This window comes from Brachyhypopomus gauderio, unplaced genomic scaffold, assembly GCF_052324685.1.
Source record: "Brachyhypopomus gauderio isolate BG-103 unplaced genomic scaffold, BGAUD_0.2 sc178, whole genome shotgun sequence".
Taxonomy (NCBI): Eukaryota; Metazoa; Chordata; class Actinopteri; order Gymnotiformes; family Hypopomidae; genus Brachyhypopomus; species Brachyhypopomus gauderio.
This window is the reverse complement of record NW_027506999.1, coordinates 242,277-257,987: the sequence shown is the minus strand read 5'-3', so window position 1 is coordinate 257,987 and position 15,711 is coordinate 242,277. Positions and strand designations below refer to the sequence as shown.

The 15,711-nt window shown below is 48.5% G+C and overlaps 2 protein-coding genes across 2 annotated transcripts in view; one reads left to right on the top strand and one right to left on the bottom strand.

Moving 5' to 3' along the window:
• Positions 1-9,006, bottom strand: part of LOC143501908 (talin-2-like) — a gene marked incomplete at its 3' end in the record, with an annotated part of 58,635 nt that extends 49,629 nt beyond the window's left edge. Inside the window, exon 1 of the mRNA XM_076995067.1 lies at positions 8,451-9,006. The remainder of the gene's footprint in view (positions 1-8,450) is intronic.
• Positions 9,007-13,188: 4,182 nt separating this feature from the next.
• c2cd4a (C2 calcium dependent domain containing 4A) lies at positions 13,189-14,938 on the top strand. Its single transcript, XM_076995065.1, has 2 exons — positions 13,189-13,301; positions 13,471-14,938. Exon 2 carries the CDS (start codon positions 13,482-13,484, stop codon positions 14,829-14,831), a length of 1,350 nt encoding a protein of 449 aa, XP_076851180.1. The 5' UTR covers positions 13,189-13,301; positions 13,471-13,481; the 3' UTR covers positions 14,832-14,938.
• Positions 14,939-15,711: the final 773 nt, after the last annotated feature.

Below are 15,711 nucleotides of genomic sequence, written 5' to 3'. Positions count from 1 at the left end.
ACACACAGCCGCCCCTCACAGATCTACGCCCAGTGGGGACGGTGAGGGACCGTTTATACAGCCCTGAACTGGTGTGCTGGGGATGTGTGGAGTGTGTGTTGTCAGAGAAGGTAGCGCTACAGGACAGCAGAGGAGAGACTCGCGCGCACACACACACACACACACACACACACACACACACACACACACACACACACACACACACACACACACACACACACACACACACACACACACACACACACACACACACACACACAGCGACGCCTTGTACAGGACAGCAGAGGAGAGGCTCCGACAAAAGAGACGCTCCATGTATAGTGTGTCCTGTAAGATGATCTTCAGCCATTGTGGATGATACATTTGCAGCTCAAAGGCAACTCGGGTCATCACGGCCCCTCGGGCTCCTGAAGGATCCTGCACTAGACTCCACACACACACACACACACACACCGTACAGTACTGCAGGAGCGGGGTGGGGTCCTCACACACCCCTATCGTTATACGCTCCCAACAGAAGGCAAACGGCCACAAGGCTGCAGATAGTGTTGCTAATTAGTCAGACCATAAGAATGAACATGTGGGTGAGGAGGTAACCTGAGAGCCTGCACACAGAACAGGCCCTGCGGAGAGCTGCTCTGTACTGCTCACACACACACACACACACACACACACACACACACACACACACACACACACACACACACACACCACACCCCTTTTCTTCAAATAAACTGACCAAACACAAGACAAGTGACACTAATCAATGTTCTTCAGTTGCAGTTAGACCTCTGTGCAAATAGTGATACCTGAATTGCAATAGTGCACAATCTTTCTTACACAATGACTTTCTGACAAGGGCATTACGCTCTCACTCCCTCTCTCTCTCCCTCCCTCCCTCTCTCCCTCTCTCCCTCCCTCTCTCTCTCCCTCCCTCTCAGTTGTATGCCTGAGGTGAAATCACATTCTCTGTGTACTACACAGACCTCTGTGTGAGTGTGTAAGTGTGAAAGAGAGAAACGGAGAGAAGACATAGATGAATAAGTGAATGTACCGTCCCCAACACACACCAGCCAGGATGACTCGGACAGCTTCATGACATCAACTATATAATACGGGAGTGTTAACATTGTCAAACGTTTCAGGAAGCACAGACCAAACGCTGATTATGAACCATCAGTATTAAACTACAGGCAGTGCTGTCGGGTGGAGACTCTGGGTTCACTACCTCCTCTATCCCCTCCACTGTGCTGTGGGCACCCAGACACTGCCATTACCTCGTGCTCTAAGGGTCCAGGCTGCAGACGGGGGCTCTCCCTCCTCCCAAACACCTCCCCCAGCTGGGAGTAGGGGCTCCCCCTCTCCACTAGGCCCTGGGAGAGCCCGGCACTAATTTTCCTAATGGACTGCAGAACCATTGTGCCTGGGCCAGGGGTACTGTGTCTGTGTCTCTCTCTGTCTCTCTCTGTCTCTCTCTGTCTCTCTCTGTCTCTCTCTCTCTCTCTCTCTCTCTCTCTCTCTCTCTCTCTCTCTCTCTCTCTCTCTCTCTCTCTCTCTCTCTCTCTCTCTGTGTGTGTGTGTGTGTGTAGAGGCTTAGAGGGGCACAAACTAGTAAACCATAAATGTGTGAGCAGACGGCTGGTTCTTGGCTCAGCAGGTGGTGCGTCAGAAACGACCCCATGGTGACCTGAAGTGAGAGGGAGCAGCCAGCAGCCTGGGTCTCCACCCCAGAGTGAGACACCTGCACCCCAGAGTGACACACCTCCACCCCAGAGTGACACACCTGCACCCCAGAGTGAGACACCTCCACCCCAGAGTGACACACCTCCACCCCAGAGTGAGACACCTCCACCCCAGAGTGACACACCTCCACCCCAGAGTGAGACACCTGCACCCCAGAGTGAGACACCTGCACCCCAGAGTGAGACACCTCCACCCCAGAGTGAGACACCTCCACCCAGCCTGGGTCTCCACCCCAGAGTGAGACACCTGCACCCCAGAGTGAGACACCTGCACCCCAGAGTGAGACACCTGCACCCCAGAGTGAGACACCTGCACCCCAGAGTGACACACCTCCACCCCAGAGTGAGACACTTCCACCCCAGAGTGAGACACTTCCACCCCAGAGTGAGACACCTCCACACAGCCTGGGCCTCCTCCCCAGAGTGAGACACCTCCACCCCAGAGTGAGACACCTCCACCCCAGAGTGAGACACCTCCACACAGCCTGGGCCTCCTCCCCAGAGTGAGACACCTTCACCCCAGAGTGACACAACTCCACCCCAGAGTGAGACACCTTCACCCCAGAGTGAGACACCTCCACCCCAGAGTGAGACACCTGCACCCCAGAGTGAGACACCTCCACCCACCTTTCCTCCCATCAGCCTGTGTACACAGCCAGCTTATTTGAATTTTGGTGAAGGGCCATCCTTGTGGAAGACACTTTATATTGTTATTGCAATATGAAATGGAGTTGTTAACTGGAATTTTAAATACATCCCTCACTGGACCTTGAAGTGTTTTCATTAGTCAGATCTTGGTATTGATGCACTCTTGGCATTACAGCAGGATGAGTGTGTGTGCGCGCACACACACACACACACACACACACACACACACACGTGCATGTTTGTTTTATATCCATGGCAGTAAAGCATTCAAGGTAAATGGTACCTAAACACTCTGAAGATAAGGTAGTGTGTACTACACTCATAAGGGACCGTAAAGCAGGTCACATCAGTCTTCCACTAATGGCCAAAGGAGAAGGTCAGTAGTCAGGAGCTCAACTTCAGCGTTTCAGCCCTGCGTCTTCATCCTGACCCGTTTGGCTGACCAGATGATGTCCGGGTGGATCCCCGGAGTGTTAGCAGCAGCCAGGACCGCCTCCCCTCCTCCGGGGCACGTCAGAGCGCACAGGACACTATCTCACCATCTTCAGCATAAAATCAATGATCCCCATAGGTGAGGACGTGTCAGATAGAGCTCATTCCCCCCAGGTGATAACAGGCCCCTTTTTCCAGAGGCTGTTTCCGTTTCAGATGACTCTGCCCAAGAGAGGCAATTAAAACCAACGAGCCGTAGTGTCCCGCAATCGCCCCGCAATCCCCCGCCCCCGCCCCCGCCCCAGTCCCGCCCCAGTCTGATGGCCAGCCCTGCTCCTGCGCTACGCTACACACACCATGCCTCACTATTGTGGTTATTCTGGCAGCAGCAACACCGGACGTGCGAGCGGTTGAACTTACAGGGGCCTCAATCTGAAAGTTCAACTAAACAAGACGTGTTAAGGAATTATTTTTTTCATAACATCATCCTCCCCACACGGACTAGAAGCAACTAAACAACGCAGCGACCTCGGTAAGGAAAGCAGCGAGAACTCGGCTACACAAACAAGACAGTAAGTCAATCACGCCATTCACAGCGGTTATACAACCCCCTCGCTATCGGCAGCCTCTTTAATCATTTCAGCAATCTCGACTTAATAGAGGTCTGCTGAAGCCTCTCTCAAGGACACCCCTGTTCTACAGGCGGAGAAAAAACTCTGTACAGCGTACCGGCGCAGGTTGGCTCCTTACGCGGGGACGCTGGCCGTGACCAGCTGAGTGACTGGTGTCACTTTCCATCGTCATGCAGAAACAGAACACTGGCGCTCGTACCTTTGATTCGACGGCTTTTGGCAGAAGTGGCTGGAGAGGTGATGAAGCATGCGTGCGGTTAACCCCGCCCCCCCAGCCTGGAGGGCATGTGGGCAGCCCGTCAGGCCAGCGGGTGTGTCAGCAGCCTTGTCGGGGTGGCGATGGCCAAACTCCTGCTGCCAGCATTTCTGCAGTAAATGAGCTCCAATCTGGAGCCCCTCCCACTCCCAATCCATTTCCTGTCCCTAAGGACACGATATCCAATAGAATCACAGCGCCACACAGGAACAGCCCAAGCTGTAAACATCTGCTGCAGAAAGCTTCTGGTAGTCTTCCTCCTAATCACCTCCACCACAGTCCCCATCTTCACCATCATCTCCACATTATCATCATCAGCGGCGGCATAAACACCATAATCGCCATCAGCTGCAATAAATACGTCATCAAGATCTTCATCATGACCATCATCGGCAACTTTACGATCATCTCCTCTTTGTTACAGTGTACAAACAATGGCCGTCTTCACCCTAATGGCCAAGTGAAAACACAGTCCATCACCGCGAGACAACTCTTTCCCAACTCATCTCAAACAATGACTTCCTTGATTGAAGCGTTTCCTAACACCCAGAAGCCCCAGCCCCCGTATCCAAGCAACTGGGTCCACAACAAAGCCAGAAGAGATAGAGAGCTCTCCTAATCACTCCACAGCGGCCGGCCGGGTCTCTCCACCACTTTTGTTGGTCTTCCTTTTATTATGTTCCCCTCAGCCGAAAGTCCCTCGAAAGAGATTTGGCTTTGAGGGAGGAGAGGAAATGAGGAGTGCTGGAAAATGTGGGATGAATAATTCCAACAATGAGCCCCTGACTGAGGACGGGCGTCCTCTCCTCCTCCCTAGACGAGAGGCGTTACTGTGAGGGACCCACCTCTTCTCAAGTGTACCATTCGGACGAGTACAGTGTAGGGCAGCAGAGGTGTTTCTCTCCAAAAATGGGAAAGTCTAAAAAAATCTGTAGACGGACACACACGCCCCTACATTACCAGCACATGTTTGATATCTCCAGTGAATCAAGGCTGATGGACGGCAACACGCCCCAGATCTTTAGAGCAAACAGAACCCCAGGAGGGGCTCTTAAATGAGGCCTCCAGTGTGGCCAAGCTCTATTAAACCCAGTGGATTCACCCAAACAACGCTCCAAATCCTTCCACCTGCCCCATGGATAACACAACCTGCGCCGTAGGGACCAGTAGGGAAGTCACTGCTCTCAGATCAGTTTCCTGCCTTCTCTCCTCAACGTTATGGATAGTATTTGGGTAAGAGAGACTGATCCCGAGACAGTGGCAGACCTTACTGGCCTTCCGCTGCTGGAGAAGAGAACACGATGGGCTGAGCAGGATTTCAGAGCCCTGAAACACGCCCCACAGAGCCCATCAGCGCCGCACAAGCGTGGTGTCCCGTGACCTCGCCAGAGCTCCACACACACACACACACACACACACACACACACACACACACACACAACTGAGCATTCCTGAGCTACTCCCACCAGGCCAGTCATCTTGGGGGGTGGAGCAACTCTGCAGGAAAAGTAAAAATCCCATTTAATATATTGGATTGCACTAAAAAAAAAAAATCAAACAGCCACCATGACTAATGCACGACGTCTCGTCATTCGGAAAGGACCCAAGAGATGACCTTCAACATCACGAGGGCGATGTGAGGAGAACCCTCAGTGACGGATTCACCAGCTTCACCGCTCGTCTCCGTTTATGGAGACACAGAACAACTGTAACCAACGCAGTTGAGAGTATTAGACTCAAATGCTCATGCAAGTCTAAAGTAAGAGAGGTGTTTAAACGTGTTCGTACAGCGGCACATAGCGCTCTATTAAACGGCAGAACGTCGAACTAGACTAAATGCACCACAACCACTAATACAAGGAAGAGGTCAATTAGTGTTATTCAGAACTAATAAACCAGAATTAGAAATTAATAGTAAATTAATTTAATTCATTTAATCAAATGCATCACGTTATGAATACCAGATTTTATACATCATGAAGCTGTGTACTGAATTAGAGACGAACTCAAGTGAATCGGTCTAGAATACACTCTACAAACTACATAAAGCAACACATTATGGATTATTCCATTCATCATCATTCATCAATGTGTTTGTTCCTGTGATGTTATAGGGTTTAGTGAGCATTCACCAAGCTCAACATGGCCCAGATGAGAACGGTAAAGACACGGGGGCTTGGTGACTAACCACAATGAGGTGAACGCTGCTTTATGTTCACCAAGGGGGGACTGTAAAATATAAAAGGTTGTTGATTTTGGAGTAATTATTTATTTAGAGTCTCCAAATAAAACCCACTAGTTTTACTTTAACTTTGCAAAACACCATCTAGTAAGATGATATCAGGACTCTGCATACCGTAGTTTTAAGTTCATGCAGCCCTCGAGACCGTACACTTATGAAAGTCAATACATTGGACATTAAAAGATTGCTTTGTGTAGCTCCATTTCTGATATGAACATCAAACAAAAGAATATCCTCCTCTTTCTGTGATTTAATTTTTAGTGGACAATCTCACATGAACATAACTTGCTACAACCCAACCCTTAATGGTTCACTATAATCTAAAGTAATTTTGATAATGGCCTCTTTAATAGCAGGCCTGAGATCAGCCAAGTCAATGGACTCGGCATTTAGAGCGTGATTTTAATTACTACCACAATATGAGAATACATTTGGGAGAATTACAATAAAGAGGTAAGCCGATATCACTTAAAGTAATTACCTTATCATATTGCTTTATAGCAGATTTAGCAAGACTCTGAGCAGACTGTGGTCATGCGACTGTTTTATTTTTTTTTAATGGTGTAGAAGATGGATCGCAAAAGGCAGGACTACAATGTGACAACTCCAAAACAAACCAAACTAAAACCGGTAAGAAATTGTCCGGTTTTAACAACTGAGAATGAATGAACCCCTTGGTTGATTGGTTGATTCATCTCCTGATCAGTGACCATGTGAAACATGTTTCTGACACAACGGCATTCAAATCCTCAGAGCTTTACACCAGCTGCTCTGTTTAACAGGGAGATCATCTGATGTTTGGCCCTGCTAGTCTAGTGCAGGGGGGAAAATCCTCTTTGGATCTATGAGAAGTGTCACATGGCTGAACTTTAAGCACATGAGGTCAGGGAGAAATGGAAGTTGATGCAGTCAGGCGTGATTTAAGCAGGCCTTCGACAGCCGCCATGGTGCGTGCGTGCGTGCGTGCGTGCGTGTCGAGAACAAACCGCATCTCTGCGCTCGAGCCTGATGTGACTGCAATCGGCAGTTCTTTATCTGCCTCTGTTGGCAGGCGAGAGCCGTATCCTAGCTCCTGACACTCACTGTGCAGAGAGCTAATTATAGCCACGCATATGGGGGGGGAGAGAGAGAGAGAGAGAGAGAGAGAGAGAGAGAGAGAAGGAGGAAAGCAGGTGCTTGCAAAAGTTGAGACTTTGGGTGAGGGAGAGTGAGTGTCACACTGCACAATCACACACAGTGCGTCCACAGACATGGCCGACCACCGCGCCTTCTGCCTGCAAGTCCTGTAATGTGGCTTCTCTCATTTTGTCTGTGTCGAGCGAGACCTGCGCTGGCCTCTTCCCCGCTCGCCGCTTATAATTAAAGACGTACAGTACATATGGAACAGTGCGTTTCCCACTCACTGCCATCGTCCCTCGCCACACTGCAAGCTGGGTGGTGTTCAAATGCATTTCAGGAGAGGAACTATTCTGTTACTGCATGTTGCGATGTACTAAAATGACGCCACTAAACGGTCAAAAGCAGAGACCAAAAAAGACCCCCTGCCATCCCAATCACCCACACAATTGTGCATTAACTGACCTGTAACGGAATAAGCTGGACACACAACGCATACATAGAACCACATCTTTCCTGGCAAAAGCTTCTCGTAGGACACAGACAATAGCACTCACAGTTCACCGGATTGACCCCGTATAACAGCCAGAAGGTGCGGAGTGTGGCCGCATGCAAACACCCTCCTCTTCCCATAATACCACGGGTCTTGCTTCCTGCTCGTGAGGTGTGTGCGTGTGCACTCCTGCACATAGGGTTGGATTTAAAGTTGAGGCATTACTGCAGAGTGATACTAAACACTAACATCCTCATGTCCGAATCCATGTGAGCTCAAAATACATTACAGCACGTGTCAAACAGGCCTGAATGTGAACAGGCCCATCACGATTGATGCTTACGGTGCAACCTTAACATCGCCAAAACATTCAATTCTGCTCCCTGCATGAGGAATCAAATAATCTCACGTGTGTTTAAGCAAGAACATGTCAAGTTATTCATCTGAGGTTTCCCTGGATGACTAAAACAGAATAAATAAACAAAACAGGGTTAGTTTTTAAATGATTCAACACATACTACAATGCCATGGACAGTTAGACTAGTGACAGTCATTACTTTTCCAACACACAGAAGGATGCTGTGTTGGTAATCACAGATCAAAGGGGTGTGGCTGTCCCCAGCGCGTGCAGCGCCACAGAGGGACGCTTGTACAAGAACTGCAGCTTCGCCTAAAGGTTGCACACATCTTGACGTTTTACTCGTTTGTGTAGACTATATTATCCGACTGTCTGGTTGTATCTACCCATGGACGATAGTGCATGTCTGTAATGGACAAGCAGGGTGATGTAGACACGTACATGCACACACGAGCCCACCACGGTACCGGGGAGCGGGTCTGGACTCCTGCGGTCCTGCTGACCTCGAGCTGAACACAAAACCCACCTCACCGTGAAATACGGAGCAGATACGGTCGGATTATGGTGGAAGAACCGCGGGAAATCACGTTTTTGAACGAGGGTTCAGCGCTACGTCGTCCTGCACGTTACGGACGGGCTGGATCGGCACACGGAACCACGTCCATCGAGATGAAGCAGCACACTCATCCTCAAATGAAGTGAAGCGGAATCACACCCGGTGACCACAGATCGGTGGCTACACCTGAACCGTGGAGAACTGGGTGGTGTTCATAAATAAAACCCTACAGTTCGACGAATTCCTCCGCACACAGGCTGTCGGAACCACCTCCACGACCAGCTCGGGACCGCCGCCCTAGTTTGACCCAAATCTCACATCCAGCCACGGGGGGTTCGGGGGGTTTTGGACCGGGCGCTACAAAAATGACACAACGTTACACAAACGCAGCGATGCACATTGATGTGGTGTCGGTGTGTCATTAGAATATGGCGGCGTCAAATGTGGCACTTTAGCGATGATCCCTTGGGCTGTGGGGGACGCTGCCGGTCCAATGGGTCATTTATAAAGGTCCGATTTACGTGTCTGGCACACACGGAGGTTTGGACGTGGAAACAGTCGCGACTAATGTGTTGGAGACGCGATGTGACACCGTGTTTGGGTTTGTCCACGTTGATGTTATTGGGGTAGTTGAGCGGATCCCTCATTCTGACCACATGTAGCCACTGGACTCTCCACGGCCCGGGCGAGGAAGTCGGTCCATCTCGCTCCTGGTCCTTCAAACGCCGTACTAGATACGAGTGTATCGGGGGGTGAACGAATCAACAGGCAAAGTCACCCGAAGCGAAAATGGCTCCTTAGTGAGCGTGAATGTAAAATAAGTTGCACGACGCATCTCGCACACACGTCCGAACCGCCCTGGTTCTGTTCGCCTGTGATCCACCGTGTCTGAAGTCGAACGATAAATGCAAAAACGTGGAGAACGAGACCAAACACCCATTCATCCTCCACCGTGTCGAAGGGCTGCAGCTACCGCGGATCCCCACCGAAGCACCGTGGACACGGACGAGGCTGATGGCGCCTCCATCCACCCAGCGAGGCTCCTCCATCTGCAACACCATCACCTCCACCACCACAATGAAGCGAACCGCACATTCCTACCTGAAATCCAGCAGCCTGGTGCATGAGAGATGAAGAGGAGCAGCACGATGTTGTCCTGCCCGTGCACACACACACACACACTGTGGTCCTGCCTCCACACACACACACACACACACACACACACACACTGTGGTCCAGTGTGCACACGACCGCTCCGCCCTTACTGGTCTCTCCCAGGCGCTGTGTGCGCGGTGTCGGTCAAATGGATCCCGTGATACCCAGACTGGATCGGCACCCCGTGGTTGTGTGTGAACATGAATCAGGCGGAATGAGGTGGGGTGACTGGACGAGGTTAAATGGTCTGACTGCAGGTTTAAGTATATGGCTCGTTTTACCACGTGAGAACAACACAATATTAATATTCAGATGAATCAAGACTAAAGCTGCACTATGCAACTAAATCAACACATGCAGGTGAACTGGATTGTATTTAGACGCCAAAAAGCAATGTTTCAATTGCAAATGCGTAATATTTAACATCTTGAACAATTTGTTTATCTTATATTACTTTTAAGAATAAGTTATGAACCAACTCAATGTACAGATCCGTTTTGAGGGGTTCATGTTGTCAAGTTGTCTGTCCACATGGCTGCTGGACAAATATGAGCCATGCTTTCTTAAAACGGAGAACATAGAGATGACTTCTGTCCGAAACTAGACGAGGGCTGATGGTAACTGGTAACAGAAACTGAGATCCATGTCCTGGGGGGTCAGTACAGGGAGGGGAGGCCCAACTGGACATTCCTTCATTTGATCATGAGTCCCTGCAGGTGGGGGAGATTCTGCTATGGGAGTACCAACACAAGCTCACTGGTGTGCTCGGTTCTGTCTAATGTAGTGCTTTTGAATTCACCCAGCAAAGACGAGGCGTTAAAAATACATTTAGGAAAATGTTACATTAACCAAACCAGTTTGTCAGTCTCTCTTCCTTTTATTCCCAGAGGTACAAAATGCCACATGTAGCTCGTTTCTCCTGTGGTAAACAAGGCCTGGATACCGAAGGTAGTAAGAATTAGAAAGTTTAGAGTTACAGGCAAACAGCCTGCTCAAAATTTAATACTAAAACAATATTGTTGTCTTCCAAAAGCCTAAAAATGTAAATTTGACTCTGTTCTCGGTGTGTCGAATGTGTTGTTTGTGTGTTTGGCATCTATAGCTCGGCTAACGTGTGTGTCACCCTTTTACCTTTTGAACTGAAGGGCTTCACCTCCCATATGCGGCCCAATACCGCCCTCTACTGGCCAACACCAACATCGCCACATAAACCCAAACGCTTTTACTCGTATTTCATTAACAACTTGGCAAGATCGCCGCCCTACAACTGACGGACGGTCCCCCTGTTTTAATAGGCTTGGAGGCTGCCCGTAAGGGCACACGGAGAGGTGACCCCTGATGACGATGACGATGAAGACCAGCTGCGGTTCACTGAGCCAAGGGTCACCTTCGTTATACAAAGAAAAGAGGGTTGCACAAATGTGTGGGGGTTGTGGCCGTGGGGGCTTGAGTTGGAAAACTGTCCAACATTCTTATTTTTGACAAACCCCTACCAGATGAAGCATGTCGGTTTGAAATGTCTATTAGACCTGGGCAATATACTTTTATTATTGTCAGTATCTTCAGATTAAAATCTTATTATGCATACCATTCTACATGTAAATGAATATATATATATATATATATATATATATAACAGGACATCTAGTTAGTCCCTACCTACTTTACTAGAAGCGCCTACACTCAGTGGTCATGTTACGTGCACTGTATGTGTGTATATGCGTAAGATTACAGTCTAGAGTCCATCTGTTGCACAGTTTGTGAACTCCATTACCATGGCTGGGTTGGGGACTGGCCACCCCCTTCTAGGCTATGAGTGGTCTTCTGCACTGTTCTTCTTAATTCATAAATGTTTCTTATAAAGTGGAGCTTGAATGTGAACATTATTATCTCAAGAGTGCAATGTGGTGTGATATGAAAAGTGTGATAACCCCAAGACCCACACTGAGTGGCCCAGCACAACAAGAGCGTTGACCTACATTTGGCGTGTAAATGATTCTTTGTCTTTCTTTAACATGCTCTCTCCTTATAAAATGGCACAAAAGTCATAGGGCAGTCATAGTAGGGAACTGGTCTTGCAACCGGAGGGTCGTGGGTTCGATTCCCAGGCCTGAGGCCTTGAGCAAGGCGCCTAACCCCAACTGCTCCCCGGGTGCCGGGCTAGGGCTGCCCACCGCTCTGGGCATGGGTGCACCACAGCCTATAGTAATCACTAGTGTGTGTTCTAACTGCACAGATGGGTAAATGCGGAGGACACATTTCAATTGGTGACAAATCACAATTGACATATATATTTCAATTTCAAAGTCTTGAATGACAGCAGCTTTTGTAAAATCAAATTAGGAAAGGCATTATTTTCCCACTTTTAACACTACCATCTATAACCAGACCACCTGTCTAATGATGTGGTTTCTCAGGGCTACCAAGATACTGTACTTGAACTCTGATCTATAAACCGAGGGATAGGTGTGAGTCACTAACATTGATAATGCCACGAGGATTTCGCAGAAACATTAGACCCACACGCACCATCTATAAAAGCTTGACAAACTGTGAGGGGATATTGTAATGAAACCCATGTTCCATTTAACAACCGTTCTTTATTTGACATGCTTTAGAAAGATTGTTCTTTCACAATAATCAAAAAAAACGTGTACAAATGAAACCCAGTATAGAGGAACAATGTGTCATCCTACCACAAGAGGGTAGCTGAGAGATATGACAGTGGTTCTAGTTTGTGTGTAGTTTCATAGCATGTTCCCACTATGTTCCTCCATGTTTTGATGGATTTATAGAGCTATATTAAAAACATAAATGTTATTATGATGCTTTTTGTAATCACTACTTTCATGACTGTAATGTTTCCAATTATCTTATGTAAGTCATTTGGAATGTGACATGCAAAATGATTGAACTACTGCGCTCCATATGACTAGATCTTTGAATCACCATGTCCTTCAGGACTTCAGGATCTTAAACTTTGGTTAGCGCACGTTTTTGTCTCTGAAGCCAAAGATAAACAATAAGATATTACATCTATGATTATAATAATAGGTTTAATAATAAATCCTTGTGTTGATGGACTGCAGTTTCTCAGTTTTTGGATCAAGAGTTAAATGCTTTGGGTTTCATATACCTGCAGTCTAGGGTTGAGATGCACTGTTTTGTACCATATTGTCAGTGCCCTGATAGATCTGGCCACTTTAGCGATGCATGAGACCCCAGCGTGTCACACGCCAGTGAGCTGTCCAGTTACGTGTTCGCAACATCCCTCCGTTCAAGAACGGCCGGTTTCAAACGCTGCCACATCTGTATACTGGGTCATCACTGTAGAACGATTTGTTTAATTGTAACTTTCTTATCGCACTAAACTTTACTTTTCCACTCTTGAATCTCAGATTATTTTGTTGTGGTTTTGAGTGTTCCTATGGGAACTGTAGCCAGTGCGAGGGGGGAGAATTCTGCCAGTGTTTGTCGACCGGCCCCCGAGGTGCCTTTGACTCCGCCCACCCTGCTGCTGTATAAGTAGCCAGGAGCCCTTTCACACGCCAGAGAAAGCCCAGTCTGAGAGCAGGAAGGCTGAACCTGATAACCAGAGAACCTGCACTGTCAGCCTGAAGACTGACCCTCTAATGCAGCATATTGAATGATACTCTTGAAGGCACAATAAGGTAAGAGGCATATGGTGTAGTTCACGCAGCTGATCGTACGGATTTCTGTGGGCTCAGTAGCATTCCTGCTGACTTTGCACGTTTTAAAGCAACTATTTTGAACCTAGTTAAAACCTGCCATCTGTATCTAAGCACTGACTGATTATTCCCAAATGTTTGATTTGTGTAGAAGCAGATTCCATGTGGGTAGCTGAGAAGATCCGCGTGTCAGTGGAGAGAACAAACCTGCTTCTGCCCGTTATAGAATACAGCTTTAAAATTAACGACATCATGTTTGGAGAAAAACCTCCCACCGATAAGCCCAGGAGGGTTGCCCTGTGTCCGAACGTCATCACGCCGGACACCATCCCTGAATTCTGCATCCCACCCAAGATCTCCGTCTCTGCGGAGTTGAAGCCAGTCGCCTGGACCAGGCTGTCATCGGACGAAGGTGGCACTCCACAGAAGGAGATGGCCTCGCGAGAGCCAAGCAACACCCACATCATCCAGGTGGAGAGCGTGGACGAGGGGCCATACGACAACCTCTGCAGCGATGAGGAGAACACAAACGCAGACCCTCATAGCCAGGCAGCTCTCTCTCTGCCCCACCTGCTCAAAATGCAGACCTGCTACGGCTTCTGTACGCTGCTGGAAAGCCCCCACACCAGAAGGAAGGAGTCCCTCTTCCACAGTGACCCCAGCTCCTGTGGGCTCCCCTTGATTCTGCCCAGGAGCAGGTCCAACACGTGCTCCAGGACACCCGTGGTTCCTGTATCTCCGGCCTCCTCCTCGCCCTCCTCCTTCAGTCTGAACAACCTAACGTCCAGGCTCTCCCCCAGGAGCTTCACCCTGCACCGACAGGCCACGCTGGACAGTGACACCACCTCCTCGGCCGAGTCCTCCCCCTTCAGCTCCCCCCTGCTCCCCAGGTCGCTGCCCAAGCCGTCCCTCTTCAAAGCGCTCAGCCACGAGAAACTGCTCCAGAGAAACGTGCGCAAGACCACCGTCTCCAGGAACAACTCCCTGTCCACAGACGAAGGCAGCTCCACAGATAACAGCCCGAATGTCCTGAGGAGGTCGTCGGAGGTCCTGGTCGAGCCGCTGTCCTGCAGCTTTGGCCTGGCACCTCCTGCAGTCCTCCCCATGGACCTGATCCTGCACAGAGAACGCGTGATGAAGGAGAGCCTGGTGCCCGTGGGCCGGGACGGCACGCTGCGGCTCTCTGCGGAACACTGTCCGGAGAACCAGCGGCTACGTGTGCGCCTCGTCAGCGCCGAGGGCCTCTACTCGCTGGCGGTGGATCCCAAGAGCATCAACTGCAGTGTGAGCCTCTCGCTCCTGCCCGGGAAGGTCCAGAAACAGCGCAGCACTGTCATTAGGAAGAGTCGAAACCCAATCTTCAACGAGGACTTCTTCTTTGATGGCATATCCGAGGAGGACCTCAGCCAGTGGTCACTACGGTTTAAAGTCGTCAACAAAATGTCCACCATGAAGAGGGACTATGTTCTGGGCAGTTGTGATCTTCCTCTCACTAGCATCGTCACCTTATAAAAATTTACTTGTTATCTCTATTTATTTTCATTGCTTAACATTACTTATTTATTTACATTTTTGTATCATGCTAAAGTATATATTTCTAATAAAACGGGAAAAAAATATTTCCATGTGCTTTATTTAACAGGTCATGAATGGGAAAGGGATACACTGAAACAAGTGATAATTTATTCACAGCAAAAGATCCAGGGGCTATGAATAGAAACACTTCTACCTGTAAAACGTCCCCCAGTTCCTTAATGGCTCCATTATTCCTGTGTCTGAAAGAAAACGTCCTTGATGTGCTGCACTTCATAATCCGAGTCTAATCCTTTAGTTAATCAGCATAAATATGGTCAAGGTGAGGTAGAGCATACACTAGTGCTAAAGCCTAAATAAAGAAACCTGTAAGGACTCCTTTAGCCACTCTCCTGTCCTGTTACGTCATCTCTGCCATCTCAGTTTAGTGCTTCCACTGAGCAGGTGTCAGAGGAGGACATAGTGTCCCACTGGGGACGTCACAGACTGCCCACCCTTCTTCTGTCTGATCTTAACATTTCATAGTACAAGTCCTTACAGTATCTGTCTTCGAAAGGTTGGTGTGGACAGAGAATTAGTCTGAGCTGAGTAATTTATTTAGAGATAAAACTTTAAAAGATACCATTATATTTTTCTCTTTACTAATAATTTGAAAATGTCACACGTGGCCAGTCTATTGAATTATTTTTGTTCTCATATTTAATAATTGTTTAGTCTTGTTTAACCCGAAATAAAAAGAGCTTAAAAGGAACATTAACCTGTAAACCTATAACAAAGTGTCAAAAATTGAGCAATAATGTAATGTAAATTGATTTATGCAGAGTCTATAATACACTGTAGTATGATTTGTGTACACACC